Source organism: Heliangelus exortis, chromosome 1, assembly GCF_036169615.1.
Source record: "Heliangelus exortis chromosome 1, bHelExo1.hap1, whole genome shotgun sequence".
NCBI lineage: Eukaryota > Metazoa > Chordata > Aves > Apodiformes > Trochilidae > Heliangelus > Heliangelus exortis.
The window spans coordinates 97,007,643-97,025,915 of record NC_092422.1 but is presented as its reverse complement, the minus strand read 5'-3'; the positions used below and the strand labels follow the sequence as shown (position 1 = coordinate 97,025,915).

The following is an 18,273-nucleotide window of genomic DNA, read 5'->3' as shown; positions in this document are numbered from 1 at the left end:
TACACTAACAGTGTAGAATCTAAGATCTCAACCTTTTTCATACAGCCTCCCTGCTTCTCCCCATGCATTCTTTTAGCTCTAGTATCACATTTTTCAAGCACTTCAAAAGAATTTTTTTTTTTTTTTTTTTCTAATGCTTTCTTATCTTCCCCTGGTACGCAAAATTTCTGACCTGAAGTTGGTGTCAGAGTGCTTGTGGTTGGAACCATGGGATCTGTTGAAACAAGACAAGTTACAACAACTTTAGTACTAGTACTAAAATGTAAAATGTATATGTACATTTTCAGATAAACAACATTGATCAAGAATTCAGCTATTGCAGTGTAAGGAGAGGAACCTGTGTATATTTATATACCGTCATACCTACATACCTGTAGGTATATATATTTACACATTACCAAATTCCTAGGAATATAAGTAGATTTGTATCAGTGATAGTAAAATGCCCCTGGCATTTCTATCTCCCAAATAAACTTTTTCAACTCTCTGAACTTGCATTAGTCTCCTTGTGTACTAATTTTACTGTCTACGCTAAAACTTAAATATGGGAGTAGGATGATGATGGCCTTAGTTGAAATAGATCCCTATGTCACTACAGTTAATAGATCGTGGCCCTTAATTTATAAGATGAAGAGCAAGAAGGAATAAAGTGAGATATATACTCAGGCCTTTTCTGTTGCTTGTCGTCTATTAGTTTTGTGGGCAGAAGTTATTGGCCATCACAGATTTACTTTTTTTTAGATGTTCCTGCTCTCCCAGACCTGCCAATGCACTAACTTGCAAGAGGACTTCCTAATGACTTTCTATTAAAACATGTTTTCTATTACTATTTCTATTTTCTATTAAAACATGTTCTTTCTATTAAAACATTAAAACAATAGTTCACACTATTAAACTAAGCTAAGTCATTTTGCATTACATTACAGGGCATTCAGTTAGTAAAGTTAAGGACATAGTTCCTTTGGCAAAAAGAGAGGAGAACCTTGTAGAAGGTGCAGGAAAGGTGCAGTTGGATAAACTTCACAAACAGCTATGTTCAGAGAAGGAAGCTTCATTCATAGCTTCACAGTAGTTTGCCAAGTGTTGTGTACATGTATAGCTACCTACATATCTGCCCATATATTTTTTAAAGGATCACTATTTTGGAAGAAATAAAACATTCAGAAGCTTAAAAAATGGAGGCATGCGTGAATAAGCAGTTCTAATTGAGCAATTACCAGAGAGCTACATCTGGAAGACTGCTGAAAAAACCTGGGATTGTTACAAGCACTTAGAGAAGCGCCTGCACAAGTTGATAGCAAAAGCACAGGACAGTGACAGAGGCATCAGTGGTACAAGCACAAACCACAAATGGCCAGTTACTGTGTGATCTAACTAAAGTAACACATGAGGTGGATAAGGATGGTTTTAGGGTCAACAGAGTCAAAATCCAAGCATTAAGCAGATGTAAACATGACACAAATCGTAAAACTTGTGTATATAATGGGATTTGTACCGAAGCAAGTAGAAAGAGTAAAGAAGCAGACAATGTTACCAAACATGCAAAAATTGACCCCAAGCAGACCCAGCACAAAGGGGGAAGAAATCCACTCCTGGAACGTTATTCCCATTCCATCCCTGTGTGCTGAAAAGACTCCCTTTCCCATTCCACTGGCACCACCTCCCCTGCGCCTCCAGTTTCTTAAGGCTGATTAGCAACATTGAACTTGGAACTCAGAGGAACATTGAGATAGCACACCAGAAGAAGGGATAGATAGGAGAAAATTTTTATGCTAACAGTTGTTATTGTATCATTGGGAATAAACTGTAGCAATTGTAGACTTTGGACTGCACATTTCAGTAGGCCTGTGGTGCCTAATAGTAACTCTTTCGTTGTTATGACTGTAATTAGACTACCAATAAATACCTGGATCTTATATTCATAGGTACGGTTCTTTAGCTCACATAAACTGCACAAAGTTCCTAGTCTGGTAACCTTCTCTGAAGAACTTGTATGTGACAATTTATACGTGGATTTTATGTGACAACTCTACCTGCATTCAGTGCCTCAAAGCACCGACTGTATTCATTCAGCTGTCTGGGTGACTTCTGGGAGGTTTGTTTTCCAATGATTGTGGATGGGAAGTCTATCAAACAACATTGCTCAATGTATGAGTAAACAGCAGGAGAGTAGGACTCCCCAGCCACATCTGCCTAGGTAAACCTGTGACACCTTCAGTTTGCAGCTCAGCAGATTAATGGAGACATAAACTTTGTTTTGATCCACTGATTAAACTATTAGAGGTTTTTTTTGTAGACTTCAGATCATGTCTTTCTCAAATAGTCAGAAATGATGAAGGGTGGCTAAATGTCACTGAATAGAACCTAGCAGTCAAGTCTTAACTACAGAGAAGGCAGCTTTACTAAGTTATACCAGTTGAACAGAAGGCTTATTTTTCTTCATGTTGTACTGGTAACAAAAAACAGTTTCTGTTTTATGAAAGATACTGACCTGATGAAGTCAGTGGCATCATTGTAGTAAGATTTTCATCGGGTACTGGAATAAAGCAAGTCCATTGTAAACTCCTTTTATCGCACAGTGTCTAGCTTTATACAACTCAAAGAAAGATATTAAAACATAACCCAGCCAAACAGGCAAAACAACAACAACAAAAAGAACCCCCACAAAGCAAAAAAATGCTGCTTTTCCTATTTCTAATATTTCTCTTTGAATCACTAGCAGTGTCCCACTTCTTTCCTGTTGACCATCTCACCCTGTTCTCAACCATGTCTCAATCTCTATAATCTTTCTAAGGAGGGAAGGTCTACATCCCCTTCAATCCCTGTTCATTGTCTTGCATATATCTTCTGTGAAATCTCCATCTTGATACTTTTTATACCATGCAGATTTTCAGAGCACCTGTATCTTATACAACAGTATTTAGATCAGATAAACGAGTTAAAATTCACCTGGGATAATTTGCAAGAAATAAATTTAGTTTTAATTACTGTGAAAACTATGATTTAAAATAAGTCACTCACACCTGTGTTGTAGTTCCCTCCCTGTTAGAAATAAGTTCTTTTGCAAAGCATACTGAGATATAGGATGTAAAAGTGCTATGTATTACAAGGATTGTTAATTAGTTTCAGTTGTTATTTTATTGAAGCACTCCAGATGGAATGGACAGATGATATCTTAGGTGAAGAGAGGGATTTTAATGATCCACAGCATGAAAAGTTTGACTACTTTAAAGTTCATCAAAGGATATACAACCTTTTAAAAAGCTCTTCATAATTTTCTTTGGTGGCATTTTTAAAGTATAATTAGCAATCACTTTCCACATTGATGTGCAGTCATTGAGAACAACTTATACATGGTGCAAGAAGTAAAGAGAAATAAAGGTGTCAAAACGCTGAATTTAGCCTTTGAATCTCTAAAATACTTAGCAAAAAATACACCTTTAAGAATAAGGTAAGAGACATTGCACACCAGATGTCCCACTCATCTTAAAGCAATCATTTGCTACTTAATACTATATCCAGGAGGTCTTAAAATGTCAGCTAATCAACTTGCACTTCAAAGGACTCAAATTACATTTTATCTTCCTTCTCAGTGAAGGTTTGTTTTGAAGCTTATTGAGGTAAAAACATGGATTCCCATCAATGCTGTTGGGCATCGACTAAGGCTTTGATAAAGTTTCTAGTGCTTCAATAAAATCACTGTTTTCATATTTGCAGTATTTATAGCTACCTAGTCTTTAAAGCCACATACTTTTTTATTTTATTTTATTTTTCCATTTTCACTTCACCTAAGCTTTAGAGGATCATGAAACCAGTTTCTCGGCCATACTTCTCCAGGAGCCACAATCTATATTCAGTTTGTTGCTTCAACAAATGGGTCTTCACTCACTGTGAGGCTAAGATCCTTTCCTTACTCTTTAGCAAAACAAAATGATAATGGCATTCACTTATGAAACAACACAGCTGGAGGTCAATTCCTTTAACTTGAGGGACAGCAAAATTACGAATGTTATGATACATAAAAGAGATTGAGTGTTTTTCACTGGGAAATCATTAATTTGTCCCTTATTCTTTCCTCAGTGGACATCCACAATTCTGACTCATATTCTCCAGCTGAAAAGTTTGTAAAAGGTTCTTCCAGCTGCCACTGAAAGCTCTGCACTAGGGAAGGAGAGCAGCCATCAGAATAAGTAACCATCTTTTTCATACCTGGGAGCCAAATGCTGCCTATAGTTCTTAAGGATTTATATAAAGAAAAAAAATGTTTAGAGTCATTACCTGTGATTTGTATGCTGGTCACATCAATTTTAAAAGTCTGTGTAAGATAAGTTTTATTTGCATCGATACCCAAAACCAGCTCATTTTTTACTTTTTCAGCTGATACCATCCGGGTAAAATAAAGGCTGAAGATCACAACAACACTAGCAATACAAAACAGAGAAGGTGATGTTATGCAAGCCTGTGAAGTAATCTATATATGACTTATCATGTAGACAATATTTCATTCAAATGAAGGTTCCATTTGTAAAATGAGTATCTTTAAGTGTTGATGACACATAAAGAAAAACTTCTCAATTATCAGGTAAACCTTGGAGAAACAAGGTGGTTTTTTTACTTTATCTACTCTTATGTTTGCTGTGGAAAAAGACAAAACAACATTCATATCAATTGCTGTAATAGAATTGTATTTGAATAAACTAAAGAAGTAGGTATATCATTATTCAACAAGGCCTTCTATTTTAAGCCTTAAAAATTGATGGTGAACCTTGAAGTAATAATCATAAAATATATTCCTTTTACAAAACTGTAATGCAAACTAAATACTTCTATAAAGCAAACATTGCATTGATGAGGATCTACTGTGTAACTGCCTCAATACTCCAAAGGAAACATTAATGTCTGACAGCAAAGATATTTGAAATTAGTGGTTAAACTACATTAACTGGTATGGGGCCTGAATTTTATCCAGTGTTGTCTGTTTGCTCTCTTCTATTCTTTCTAGCTACTATTAAGTTTTATATTTGTAGCTAGAGTAAGGTAGCGTTAAAGTGTGATGGTTGCTAAAGATGCAGTTTTTCTCCTTTTACTTAAATTTATGTGCAAACTTTTTTATTCTTAAACATTTACACTACTCAGTTGCAACTGACTCAGCAGTGCTTTTTTATAAGGGGTGACTAATCCTGCCATTTTGCTGAGTATAGCTTGCAGTTTGCAATATACAGAAAAACTCTCCTCTTATGTTTCTGATAACCTCTAGGCCATGCTGAGCAAACAAAAGTTTTTATTGCTATCCTTGTGACTCAATACAGTTTCAAGGGTGAAATAACAAGGAGATTGCCCTCAGGGGCAAACAATTTTAAATTAAAAGAGACAACTAGAAGAAAATTTCTGACACAAAATAATATTTCAAGTATTTTTTCAAAGCAGAAATGAAGACAGATGCTTACTGATGTATTAAAAGCCAGAGCCAGCATTTACTGTCGTCAGATTTTCTGTGATTTCTGTGGTATTTGTGTCAAAATACAGGGGTGAAATTGGTTTTACCCAATATGGGTACTTAAATTTACATAGTAGTTGAGGGAAAGAATTAAGCTGGCATAATTGATCTCCTAAAAAAAGGCATCTAAAGTGACCAGATGAGAAAACACTAAAACCCCATCACTTAGAAAGAGATTCTTGAGGAACTAGCTCAGAGGTGGGCTTCAAGTTGGGAGCCCATATTTTTATGAGAATAGCCCCATTCTGCATGCAGAAACCAAACTCTGCTAATTGGATCTACCTTAAGGACAAAAACCTGAAAGTGGCCTACTCCTACCACAGTGTATTCTATTCCCCTGATGTTATAAAACCTTCATACAGCAATCAAATTCCACCTTTTTGGATAATTATGTTCATGGCCTCTTTATTCCAATCAAAATATTGCTCTAATTCAAATGTGCTTCCCATTTTCAACATAGATGTATCCACAGATGGCTGATATCCACTTTTCTTTTGCAAACAGTCACTCAACTGAACTATGTCTTCAGAATATTTATCCACTTTATGTATTAACAGAAAACACCCATATCACAAAAAAAATCAGTGTTGCAGAATCACAGATTTTTTTCATTTGTTGTCATATAATGTTCATCCTTAAAAAAATTTTGTGGCCTCACCTACAGGATGATTAATTATATCATTCATTTCTCAAGATCTCACAGTTCTTGTAGTTCTTGTAGCCTTTTGTCCTCTTTTTTTTTGTTTGTTTGTTTGTTCTTGGCTACCATAGTGTGTCATCAACCCTTCCTTTAAACTTAAGACACTGATGATTATGTGAGATCTGCTCGCCAGCCTAAGCAGCTTTCCTCAGGCAAGCTCAGCACACACTAATACCTTTTCCTTCCTAACTAGTGTCCTACCTACTTCATTGTCTTTACCTTTCCCATTTTCCTTTCTAAATTGACAGTCCCAAAGACTATTCAATTTCTTTTTCTTCGAATCCTAACAAATGGTTTTGGAAAGAAGATCTGTCACGAAACTTCAAATACATTTTAGGGGGCCTTTTACAATCTCTAAAGTGATATTTTTCCATCCAGACACTGTCCACGGAACTTTCTAAATTAATCTAAGTCTCTCGCTCATATTTTAAGTAAACTTATATATATTTATAAACTTATTACCCGGTCTCTGAACTCTTGAATCTTTCACAGCTGTCTTCGGGTTTCCTGCAGAAAAAAATCGAACAATAAAAGAAACCACAACACAAAAGTGTATGATTTCCCTTGCTTTTATAATGATACGGATAGGATGGAAGTGTGTTCTGAAAATGCTTAATAATGGGAGGCAGTGTCATGTGTTTTGTTGAATCAGGGCCTGATTCTGTGGAGCAATGCAGCCAGAGCTAACACTGCAGACCTCACTGCACATACAGACCTCTGGCAGTGGCCCTTCAGCAGGAAAAAAACCCATAATAGGATATTGAAAAGCTGAGGTCAAACAAGCTTTAATAAACAAAGCAGGTCTTACTGTATATTTTTCATGGAGTCTTTAGGGGACACAGGGTGCAGCTCTTGCTTTTGTCAAATGACAGCCTAGCTTGCTAACACACCAAAGAATGAGTTAAATAGATCCATGTCCATAGGGACAAATGAATCTATTTCTAATCATACCAGTTCATGCCAGCACATCTCTAACTGAGCTGTCTTCTAGACGGCAAGGGCCAGCATCTCTGCAAACGCAGCACAACTAATAAGCCTTCATGAGGGTGGTGGGGGTGGTAAGTAAAAAAACCACATTATAGTAGTTCTTTAAAATACAGACATTTTGTGAGTTGGTCTTATGACTCAGCCTTATTGGTTTGGTGAAGGCATGGACATATAGGAGTCTGAGAAGGAAGTTTTTCCAAGGAAACCCATTGGTGTGAAACTTTCAACAGCAGCTCTTGGAAGATGCAAGGTGTGAAAAGAATAATACAGGATGTTCCCAAAGCTCTCTTGAAAATCAAACTATTGGTAAGCACTCTTGAGAGAAATAGTTAAGTAAGGATTTTTGACATGTATTTCCGAAGCTTAGTTTAATTGTACTTACTTGAAATGGGAAATTTCACATCTCTTAAATTCATTTTTCAGCTCGCTTTCTTGAAAGACATTCTGTATCTATATGGAAGAGAGAAATCTTGAACAAATAAAGTGATTAAAAATGCCCCCAGTGGCACACTGCATTCATGGTTTGATTTAATAATTTTTCCTTCCCAAATCTCAACTAAAGAACCAAACTTTTTGTTTGATACTTTACTGACTTTCACAAATAAAGAATATATTGAGCCTTACTAGGCTTGGGACCTGAAATATTTCATTTTGATTGAAAGTCATCAACTGTAGGTCACGTTAGGAGATTAATGTACCTACCATATGCTCTTGAATTAGCCAGAGACCAATAGGTTCTTACCAATTTTTCAACATCAAAGGCAAGGACTTTAAAATCAGTTGCTGATATATTTCTCAAAGCAGGGGAGAATGATGCTCCAGAGAGTATTTTAAATATTCCCAGGTAGCTATGAGTATTCCCATCTGCTTCAGCTAGACAATTAAAAATGAAATTCAATATTTTGAATTATACAGAATAAATGAAAAATATCACATTATATTTTATTGCACACTCATTATAAATACAATAATATCTAGCCTTTTGTTTTGCTTCATAATCAGAGATGCTTTGCCTAGCACTGGTTAAAAAAATTAATAGACACTACTGAATGTTTAAAATAGTTACAATCGTAAACATATTTTTCTGAATAATATTTGTCCTACATTGTCATTACTTTTGTCTTTTAAATGCTGTTTTTCAGCAGTTCATTATGCACTTAAAAATATTTCCTCACTGTGTAGCCCACTGGAAATTTAAGATAAGACCTTAATTAATGTGGTTGATTGATAGAAAATGACTTTTGCTTTCCAGTTAAAGTATCAGTGGAATGTTTAGGTTGAGTTTGAAGGCACTAACATCCAAAACAATTTTTAACACAAAAGCAGATAACTAATAAATAGTGTAATATTTATTACTATTAATAATATTTATTATTATTAAGCTGTAATATAGCTTATGTAGGAAAGCATAGCCTAGTGACAACAATTTGCTACTATCAACTGGTAACAGACCATTTTGAGCTTCTTTCAAGAGCATTTTTACTTACAACAAATCCAAACCTGTTTAAATAAGTGTTCTCAAATAGCAAAACAGGTTTTTGCTATCAGCTCTGAGGGTTCCAAAGACCAAATTACATTTCCTTCCAAAAAAAAATCTAGATCAGAGAAGAGCTGATGTTCAAAAAGATCTCTAGAAATCATTTGGTTCACCCCTTCTTCTCAAGCAGGGTCACCTACAGCCAGTTAGCTAGAACTACAGCCAGTTAGCTCCAGAGAGCTTTTGAATATCTCCAAGGATGGAGATTCCACAATATTATGAGCATGTGGAATATCAATGAAATATTCCACAGTATCTCTCTGGTAGCTCCATATGTCTCATACTGGGAAACCCAGAACAGGACACAGTACTCCAGCTGTGGTCTTAACCAGGGCACAGTTAGAACATTTCCACTAAAATTTCAGTTCCATTTGAAAACCATCCCATGTTGATTTTTAATTTAGTTTACTTTTGGTATCAGTAGTTTGATTCTATCATATTCTGATCATCGCCTTAGTATTAAGGATTACTTTACCTTAAGTTTACATAGGGCTGGGAGCTGACTATCTAATGTATGTTGTCTCTCACACCAATAAATTACTTTAAAATGTATTTTTTTTAAAAGTGGAAACATTCCAAAAGATGTATCCTAAAGATGTATTCCTAAAGATCCCCAAAGAGTTTGCTTGATTATCAGTGTCTTTCTGAGTGAAACTTCATAAATAGAGAAAAAAATGCAGAAATTAATAATTTTCCATATTACCTTCTCTAGTTGATTAATACAATTGAGTAACCAAAACTCTATAGCTTGGATTGAATTGCAGGGACCTCTACCAAAGTCTAAACCATGAAAATTCTTTTTTCTGGCTTCAAGGTATGCATCAAGTATTTGTGGTATTGCCTGTTTTGTTCAGATAAATTTCCAGGAGAGCAGGGGAGGAAAACATTTTTAAAATCCCCAGTCACCTCTAGTTTAAAAATACAGCATGAAATATGAAATATAATTACAGCAGCAGAAACACTGGCTTCAAACTTTGAATGCCTACTGAAGAACTCCTGAAAGGATTAAAGGTACTTACCCCATTCTAGCTCCTGGACTGATAACCATGAAAGTACAATCAGTCCAACAGAAATACACACAGAAACTGCAAACAGAGAAGTCAACAAAATTTCATAGGAACTAAGAGGAACATATTTCTTATCAGATGTTTTTTTCAACTCCATTTCTGTCTTGAAAGCTTGTATGAATTAAGGACTGACAAAAGACACGACCTGAATAGGAGGTTAATTATCCACATGAACAGATATTTATAGGCCATGCTTGTAAATTAATTATACCATAAAACTTCATTGACATAGGTTTTTACAAGCTTCCTGAACAGTCATATTCATGCCCAAGATATGCAAATATGAAGAAAAGAAATCTCTTCAGAAGCAAAATATGAGTTTTTCTTCTCCTATTTTTCTCCCCCTTTCCCACTGAGGGGAGGAAGTGAGGAAGTAGCTGGGTGGGCATCTGGCAGCCAACCAAGGTTAACCCACTGCAATTGGCCATGCTGCATGAAACACTACTTTATTCCTATCTTATTCCTAGTCAGGCATTTTCTATTACGAATCTGAGGAGTTTTGTGCAGATGGACTTTGTATTACTCTCTCTTTTTTTGTAATTTGTATCAATGATGTTGTATATCACTAGCAAAAATTAAATACTCTTACCAAAAATGTCACTGCATTTTAAATTCTAAATACATGCCCTAATGGTAAAGTGATTAACTGGAGCAAAAGTAAAAGTTGTAGGCATTTACAGTCCAATTCTTTTACTAGCACCTTATATGTGATAGTCAAATTGCATTTACATGTATGGATTACTGTCCAGCCAAGGACACAACAGCATGGGTTGTCTCCAATTGAAGCTTTGACCTCCTTGGTCCTGCTGGACACACAATTCCCTAAAAAGGGTGGGATTCCATTGGCACTCTTGGCCACCTGGGCACACTGCTGGCTAATGTACAGTTGGCTGTCAATCAACACACCCAGATCCCTCTCTGCTGGGCAGCTCTCCAGCCACTCCTCCCCAAGCCTGTAGAGCTGCTGGGTGTTGCTGTGGCTGAAGTGCAGTACATGACATTTGGCTTCATTGAAACTTATGCAATTAGTTTTGGCCCATTGATCAAGCCTGTCAAGATCCCTTGTAGAGCCTCCCTAACCTCAGGCAGATCAACACTTCCTCCAAGCTTAGTGTCTTCTGCAACTTTACTAAGGGTGCATTCTATCCCAGACCACTAATAAAGATGTTAAACAGGAGTGGTCCCAGTAGTGAGCCCTGGTGGATGCCACTCGTGACCAGCTCCCAGCCGGATTGAACTCCATTGATCACAACTCTCTGGGTTCCAACTGTTTTTTTAACCAGCAAAGTATATGCCCATACAAGCTATGAGCAGCCAATTTCTCTAGAAGAATGATGCAGGAAACTCTGTCAAATGCCTTACTAAAGTCAAGATAGACAATATCTACAATATCCTTTCTTTCACCCAATAAGCAGAACACCTTGTCAGGTTTTTAAAACAGGACCTGTCTTTCATAAACAATAAACTGAAACCAAACTGACAGGCCTGTAATTTCCCAGAACTTGTTCAGTGCCCAGTCCAGGGAAGATATCAATACCTCAGATTCAGGACTTTGCACTTGTTGAACTTAAGTTGAACTTTGTGAGGTTTATGTCAGGCCATTTCTATGTCTTTTAATGTCCTTCCCTCTAGCTTTTGACTTTACTGGCTTCTCTTTTAGTCCTTCCTTATTTACTTGCCTTCCTTAGCTGTAGACCTTTCCTTCTCTTTATAATTCCAATGCTTATTTTTCTGTTCCGTTTTCTCTGTAGACTGATAGGAAGCTTGAAAGTTAGATTTCTCTGGTTTCCTACATGCCTAAACTCGAAATGGCATGCTCCATCCAGAAAAAGGGTAAGCATTAACCGATGTAACTCGAATTAGAAGACTTTCTGTCTCCTACAAGTTGTGAGTATTCACAGGTCATGAGCAGCCTGCAGCACAGAAATTATTCACTGGGGAAAGTAATACAAAATTAAAAAAAATAAACCAGATTATTCCATTCCATTGGCAAGAAATCTGCAAATATTAAACTAATGAAGTCAGTTTCATGTTATTTTATATGCTCTAGTTTTATAATACCACTTGTGAACTGTGTGAGAAAAAAGATTATACCATGATTTAAAAATCATTAAAGTAGTACAAAGGCAAATACTCTACTAATATGCTAAAAATCAGAGAAATATAGCAACTTATTTAAGTACTGATTTTTTTTTGAATCATACTAGTGAAATATGAGATTATACACTTTTTAATGAAATAGGTCTTTGCCATGGTAGAAGCATAACAGCTTCACAGTTTAGTTCATTTATGGTGCATCCACATCTGCAGCTCCACAGTTTTTTAAGCCTTAATGGTCTGCTTTTATTTTCTTGTTCAATCAATCTTCAGCTCTGGATGAGAAGGCTGCTGACATAGAAAGGAGGTGACATTGTGCTCAGAAAATTCCTCTAGTACCCAGTCCATCACAATCATAACTAAAGCCTGACATTCCATTATTAGCTAGCTAGCTGTGGGAAAATGTTTTGTTTACCCACACAGACATGCCTTCCCTATAAAAATGAAATGAAAATCAGCTTTTTTATGGCAGCTGTTTTCAGATGTCTGACTGATTTTTCTCTTTTGCTATGCAAACTTCCATAGAGGGAGGCGGAAAACCAATCAATGGTTCTGCAGTAAAAGTACAGAAACAGACGAGGAGATTTTTTTTTTACTATTACATCATAATGAGAAGCTTAAAAGGGAGCTCATACAGAAGACTGACTTCTTAGTAATCATATTTTAAAAAAGCCAAGACCTGCATATGAATTAACTTTCACTATTCCAACAGTATGTATTAACTGTATATAACTGTATATATAGAGGGGTGAGGATGAGATATGATAAAGATCAACCAGTTTTCAAATGTTGTATGTAATGAAAAATGTGGAGCTCATTTACTAAATGGTATCATTTTAGTAAATAAAAATATATGACACTATGTTATCCATTATTTGATATTGCTTGACTAAGAGTGGCACAATATACATTGCTATCGTGTTATTCTCTCTTCAGACATCTTCTCATACCTGATTCAGCAAGACAATTTATTATAAAAACTGTCATTAAAATGCATCCTCTTCTTTTGTATTGTCTCCATCAACCTTTCCCAAGGTTTTCCATGCTAGTTAGCAAACTTTTACTATTGATGATAATTCATATCAGAGTGTTTTAAAAGTCCCAGTCTCCAGGTAATCTTGCTAAATCTGTGTCTCTTTCAGGAAAACTCTGATCTCTTTTCTTACAACCTTGGAAAATCCTACTGGTAAGGATCTCCATAGCAGGAAGAGTAAGAAGCAATAATTGTCTCTATTTCAAAACTGTATAATTGGTACTACAAACCAAGACTACAATCCTTTGGAATAATTTTGGAATTCTGTATGTGAAATTCAATTCAGTTTGATGAAGAATTTGTACTCTCATGTAGCTATATGATGGAGATAATTGTACTCCTAACAAGTTGAGATTTTGAAAAGCAGAACATAAGAAACAACCCTCCAAAACATCTCCATGATTATGTCATTTGTTACCACCTCACAGAATCTATTTCATGTTGACCACATCAGTCATAACAAAGGAAAATAATTTACACAGGTCAGACAGGGTATACCCAATTTAAAGAAGAAAAACTGAAGAAGTAATTCTGAAATTCTTGGAGTTCACTCATATAAATAGTGCACAAAATGAGGAGAAAGGTGGGGCATAGAAGTTGCAGAACACTGAGAAGCATTTGCCAAGTACTCAATGTGAAAAATGTAAGCATAAGATTGCTCTCTCTAAATACACATACTACACATCTGACAGTGTGAAATTTTCTGAGAAATCCTAAGAAATTCTTGACCTCAGTCTTGCTCCTATCATTTTGAAAGTTTGTGGTAAAACTTTCATCAGAAGCTGAGCATGACTTGTAAAAGAAATACATCAGTGGGGAACCCTCTGAAAAATCCCACTGCAGTGGTACAGACCCCCCTTGTTCACTGAGCCACGTTGCAACATCATTAGCCAACATTGTTCTTACTTTTAGCTGCAGAACAAGAGCAGTGGGCCTAATATTGGACATGCCTAATATTGTTCTTCTTTCAGTACCAAATGGAGTAGGGTGACATCATCTAGGACTTTTGCATCTTGCCTTCTGGAGCAGTGAGCCTGGATTATTGGGTACCTTTTCATCTTAGTGCAAACACAGCAATTTGGGGCGATTAGGTACTTCCTAGCTGTACCTGAGATCCCTTTTTCTACGCAGAACAAAAGCCACTCTGAAAATTGCTAAAAAATTCCTTAACCCAAATTGGGGCTATCATGGAAAAATACTGACCCAAGTCAATGATCTTAGGCCCTATAAATACTGGTTTCAAGAGGAAGACTCTTTGGGGCTCTCCGGGATCCCACCAAGCTGTGTGATCACACGCCTCATGAAGGAAGCTTGTTCATCTGATTGATACAGTGTGTTGCCAGCCACTTCTCTTAAATATGGGAAAAATCAAAATTATAACAGGAAGGTATGATTTGACTCTTTCAGTAAATAGCTGGGAGAAGAAAGCAACCTCTTTCATGATATTAGGTACCGAAATTTAACATCTTAACAGGTTAACCTCTGTAATTGTGTATGTGAGAGATTTTGTGCCCAACATAATTTAGAGACTGTTAGACTTTTACTTGAACCTCTGAAGCAATTATAATTGATTCTTGATTATTGCTTAAGCTATTAGAAAATAGTATAATATAATTTTGTTATAATACTGTTAAACAATCTTAATTTACTGTTATTCTAAATTACACCAGATCCATAAGCAACACAGTGAAATCCCTTAATCATGAACCATTGACCAAGTCTGGGACTAGGAGTGGAAGCAAGAGGATCCACTCTGAACCTCATGACTCAATGGGAGGATCTTCCTCAGTCTTTTCTCTAATTCCTGTCCAAATCATTTCAGTCCATCCCTGACACAGTCTCCTCTATCCCTGTATTAATAATTTCCCTTTATCCCTGTATAAATCGCTCCCATCCTTTCCCAATCCCTATATGATCCATCCACATAGTTGCACTTTCACAATCTGTATTAAAAATCTTGCTTTCCTGACATGTTTGTTGGTGGTTCTTTAAGTGACCTTAAGACCTTCTACTCTCATCTGCGACAGTAGGGCAACAACTAGGTTTTGTTTTGGAGGAAAGGGATGATAACTAAACTACTGTATTTCAACTTTCAAGATCCCCAAAGAAAACAATATAGATCAAATGGTAAATCACTAAATGCTTTGATGACACTTATTCTCTTGACTTCTGTAGCTGTCCTGGTTTGGGCCAGGATAGAGGTGATTTTCTGTCTTGTACTTTTGCTTTTAGCTAAGTCTCTTGTAAGTAGTTGCACTTGCTGAAATTAACAGCAAGTTTCTCAGACAGTGTGTGTTTCTAGGACTGATAACACTTGATGTTTATAGTTACTGCTAGAGACTGGTGTGCAGAGCCAAGGACACTGCTCAGCTCTGAAGAAAACATAAAGAGGTCCCACCTGCATCCCTCCTTTGGGGAGGAACAGACAAGATAGATGCCAGAACTGACCAAACAGAGTATTCCATCCCATATACGTCATCCTCAGTATAAATTTGAGGGATCACGAGGGCCAAGCCATCGATTTCCTGATTTCCAGCTTCCGGCTGCCTGCCCTTCCTGCCTTTCCTGCTTCCATTCCTTCACCCCGGCATCCTGGAAGGATCCCGTCCGTTCCTCTCCCTGTGGTCCTGATCCGTGCCAGCCCTTATCTGTGTGTTCCTGCCTCCAGTTCCCAACTGCTGCCGACTCCAGGAGTCCAGCCTGGACTTTCCCAGGGCTGCCCTGCAGCCTCGGTGGTGACGTGAGAGCTACTGGGGGAAAGGAGGGAGGAATGTGGTATCCATTTTCTTGTATATTTGTATATATTTAGTAATTTTTCCTATTTATCATTACTGTTTCATTAAAGTTGTGTAGTTTAGTTTCCAACCCATAAGTCTCTCTCCCTTATTCTCTCTTCTTTCTTATCAGGGAGGAGAGAGAGATTAATAGAGAGCGTCTGTTACTCGGTTTAATTGCCGGGCCAGTGTTAAACCGTGACAGTAGCTGACCCAAAAATAACTACTGAGCTAAAGATATTTTAAATTCTTTTAAACACATGTGGAAAAACATCCAGGTTAGACCTCTGTTTAAATCCATTTATTATCTTGCATCAAATTAACTTTTCCCATTGGATATTTGAAAAGACATTGGAGAAATAAAGAATGTGCAATGGGTTTCTTATTTTTAATTTATTCATTATAATAATATTAAAAGTAGCTGACAGATAGCACAGAAGGGTAAGAAAAATGCTCTTAGATTTTGGAAATTAAGTCAACTAAGCATGTAATTACTTTTTCAAACGTTCACATAATTGAAGTTGTATCTTTAAATAGCAGTTCAAATTTTGTTTGTTGTGTTCATACTGTTCCATATTAACCAGTGTGAATGCTACAAAAATAACACATGCTCTTTCAAAACAATTTAAATGCTCCCAAGATGTTGAATGATTGAATATCTTACAACTTTCTGTTATGAAAACTGTTGATGACTTTGTTATTTTAATGTCTATACAACTGGAAAAAAAAACCCTTATATAAAACATAACAGGACATTTGAAATACCAACAATGGTATTAAAATGGTATAGCTTTTTCTGTGGTAACTTTTCATCTTCTATTTATTTTAATTTAAAAATCAGAATTTCCACCCAAAGAACAATGAAAAATGGACAACTGAGGCACACAATTACTCTGCATGGAAGGACTTATAAAGAAACACAAATCAGCTTTTAGAGATTTAATATGGTGTGGGAAAAAACAAAAAGAGAGAAGCATTTGCTTCTCAAAATCAGTCTGAAATGTGGAAAAAAAAAAAAAAAAAAAATCAGAAACTGACCAAATGGCAATGTTGCCATAAACAAGGCCTTAAAAAATTACCCATAGATGAAAACATTATTTCAGTTTTCATACAATATTTTTGCCTTGTGGAAAGGAAGTGACAGATAATGGGAAAGTGATACTTCAGTATACCTATACAAGAGATAATTTTAAAATTTGCAAATATATCAGCATTATAGCTTGCATTTATTTATCTTAATTTTCTTATAGAAGTATATCAGAGTTCAGCATTTCCAGCTAATGGATAAGTTCATTATTTCAATACGAATGTCAAATCCCTGTAAAAATATACTGCCTATGAACCCCTTTTTTTTCCCCAACTTTGCATAAGCAATCCATTTTGAATCAATTTACCCTTAAAAATTTGTCTTATTAAATACTAGCCAAGCAAATAGATTTGAGGTCTCTTACTGAAGTATAAAATATTTTATTACTGAAGTGATAAAATATTACAGAGGAGTTGCACATGTGTTCTAAGGCATCATTGTTAAGGTACAAGTATATTGCAAGCTTTTCTTGTTACTACCAATTAAAAAAAAAATATATAAATCCACATATATTTAGAGTTATTAGATATATCATCTTGGGAACAAAAAGATTTTAGCACAGTGTGCTAGAAACTGGCCTCCAGGACTTTGCTCTGGAGAAAAAATGCAACATTCAGAATCTATAAATGCTGAAAGAGTGCAATCCCACATCTTTTATAACAAATATTAGGCCTGATTTTCTATCTTTTTCCCTAAATAAAAAAGAATAATAATGACAGATGACCCTTCTAAAAGAACAGGCATGAAAAATAAACCTAGTTTATATAAATGTGACAGATTTTTTTTTCTTATTTCTTAAATTACTTTCCTACACTGTAGCAAACATCTGACTGTCTTTAATAATCTTAATTTCATTTAGAGCAGGTTCATTTAGAGCTTGTACCAGTGTACATATTTCTTGCTCCCCTCCTCCCCCTCCCCTCAGCCCTCAATAATACTTGTTTTTGCTGGTTGTCTTCGAGACTTTATTTTTGAAATCAAGTTTATTATCAGAGAAAAATGAAGTAATCAATTATAATTATATTTTTTTTCACCATTTTAACAGTGGATTGTTTTCTTTTTTTTTTAAGCATATGTGAAAGGTGAAAATATCATAATCTCCCAGAACAATGATTTTCACTGCAGTCACACATGATCACATGAACAGTTAAATACAAAGAAAACCAGCAATCTTTCAGGGTGAAGCAGTCTAGTAAAATGCTTGTTAAATGGTGTAACAATAGAGCTATACAAACAACAATATTTAAACAAGCAAAAAAATTTGCAAAATAAAAGATAATGGAACTATAAATGGCATTTGCTGAATAATTTCAGTGTTGGTTTTGGGGTTTTTTTTGATACAAGCTATGTGGAACAAATAAAAACAAATAGAGATATTTTTGTTTGAAAAGTATTTCTATAAATATAAGTATTTTTTTTCTAAAAAAAAACCAACATGAAAAACATGACATTTTTGAAACAGGGAAAATGGGGTAGTTACTAGCATTTATACTA

The 18,273-nt window shown here is 35.7% G+C and overlaps 1 protein-coding gene and 1 long non-coding RNA gene across 3 annotated transcripts in view; one reads left to right on the top strand and one right to left on the bottom strand.

Annotated features, from left to right (window-relative positions):
- The window catches only part of TMPRSS15 (transmembrane serine protease 15), a 51,130-nt gene extending 41,193 nt beyond the window's left edge, over window positions 1-9,937 (bottom strand). The window contains exons 1-7 of the mRNA XM_071755280.1: window positions 9,741-9,937; window positions 7,927-8,057; window positions 7,567-7,634; window positions 6,660-6,704; window positions 4,279-4,421; window positions 2,492-2,536; window positions 173-214 (exon numbers count right to left, since the gene is read on the bottom strand). Coding sequence (XP_071611381.1) covers window positions 173-214; window positions 2,492-2,536; window positions 4,279-4,421; window positions 6,660-6,704; window positions 7,567-7,634; window positions 7,927-8,057; window positions 9,741-9,885 — 619 coding nt within the window. The 5' untranslated portion in view covers window positions 9,886-9,937. The remainder of the gene's footprint in view (window positions 1-172; window positions 215-2,491; window positions 2,537-4,278; window positions 4,422-6,659; window positions 6,705-7,566; window positions 7,635-7,926; window positions 8,058-9,740) is intronic.
- Window positions 9,938-11,476: 1,539 nt separating this feature from the next.
- On the top strand, window positions 11,477-18,034 carry LOC139792652 (uncharacterized). 2 transcript variants are annotated; one of them, XR_011724343.1, is made up of 4 exons: window positions 11,477-11,621; window positions 13,028-13,071; window positions 14,949-15,045; window positions 17,850-18,034. It is a non-coding gene; the product is annotated as an uncharacterized lncRNA (long non-coding RNA). The 2 variants fall into 2 exon arrangements; XR_011724354.1 differs by lacking the exon at window positions 14,949-15,045.
- The last annotated feature ends 239 nt before the right edge of the window (window positions 18,035-18,273 follow it).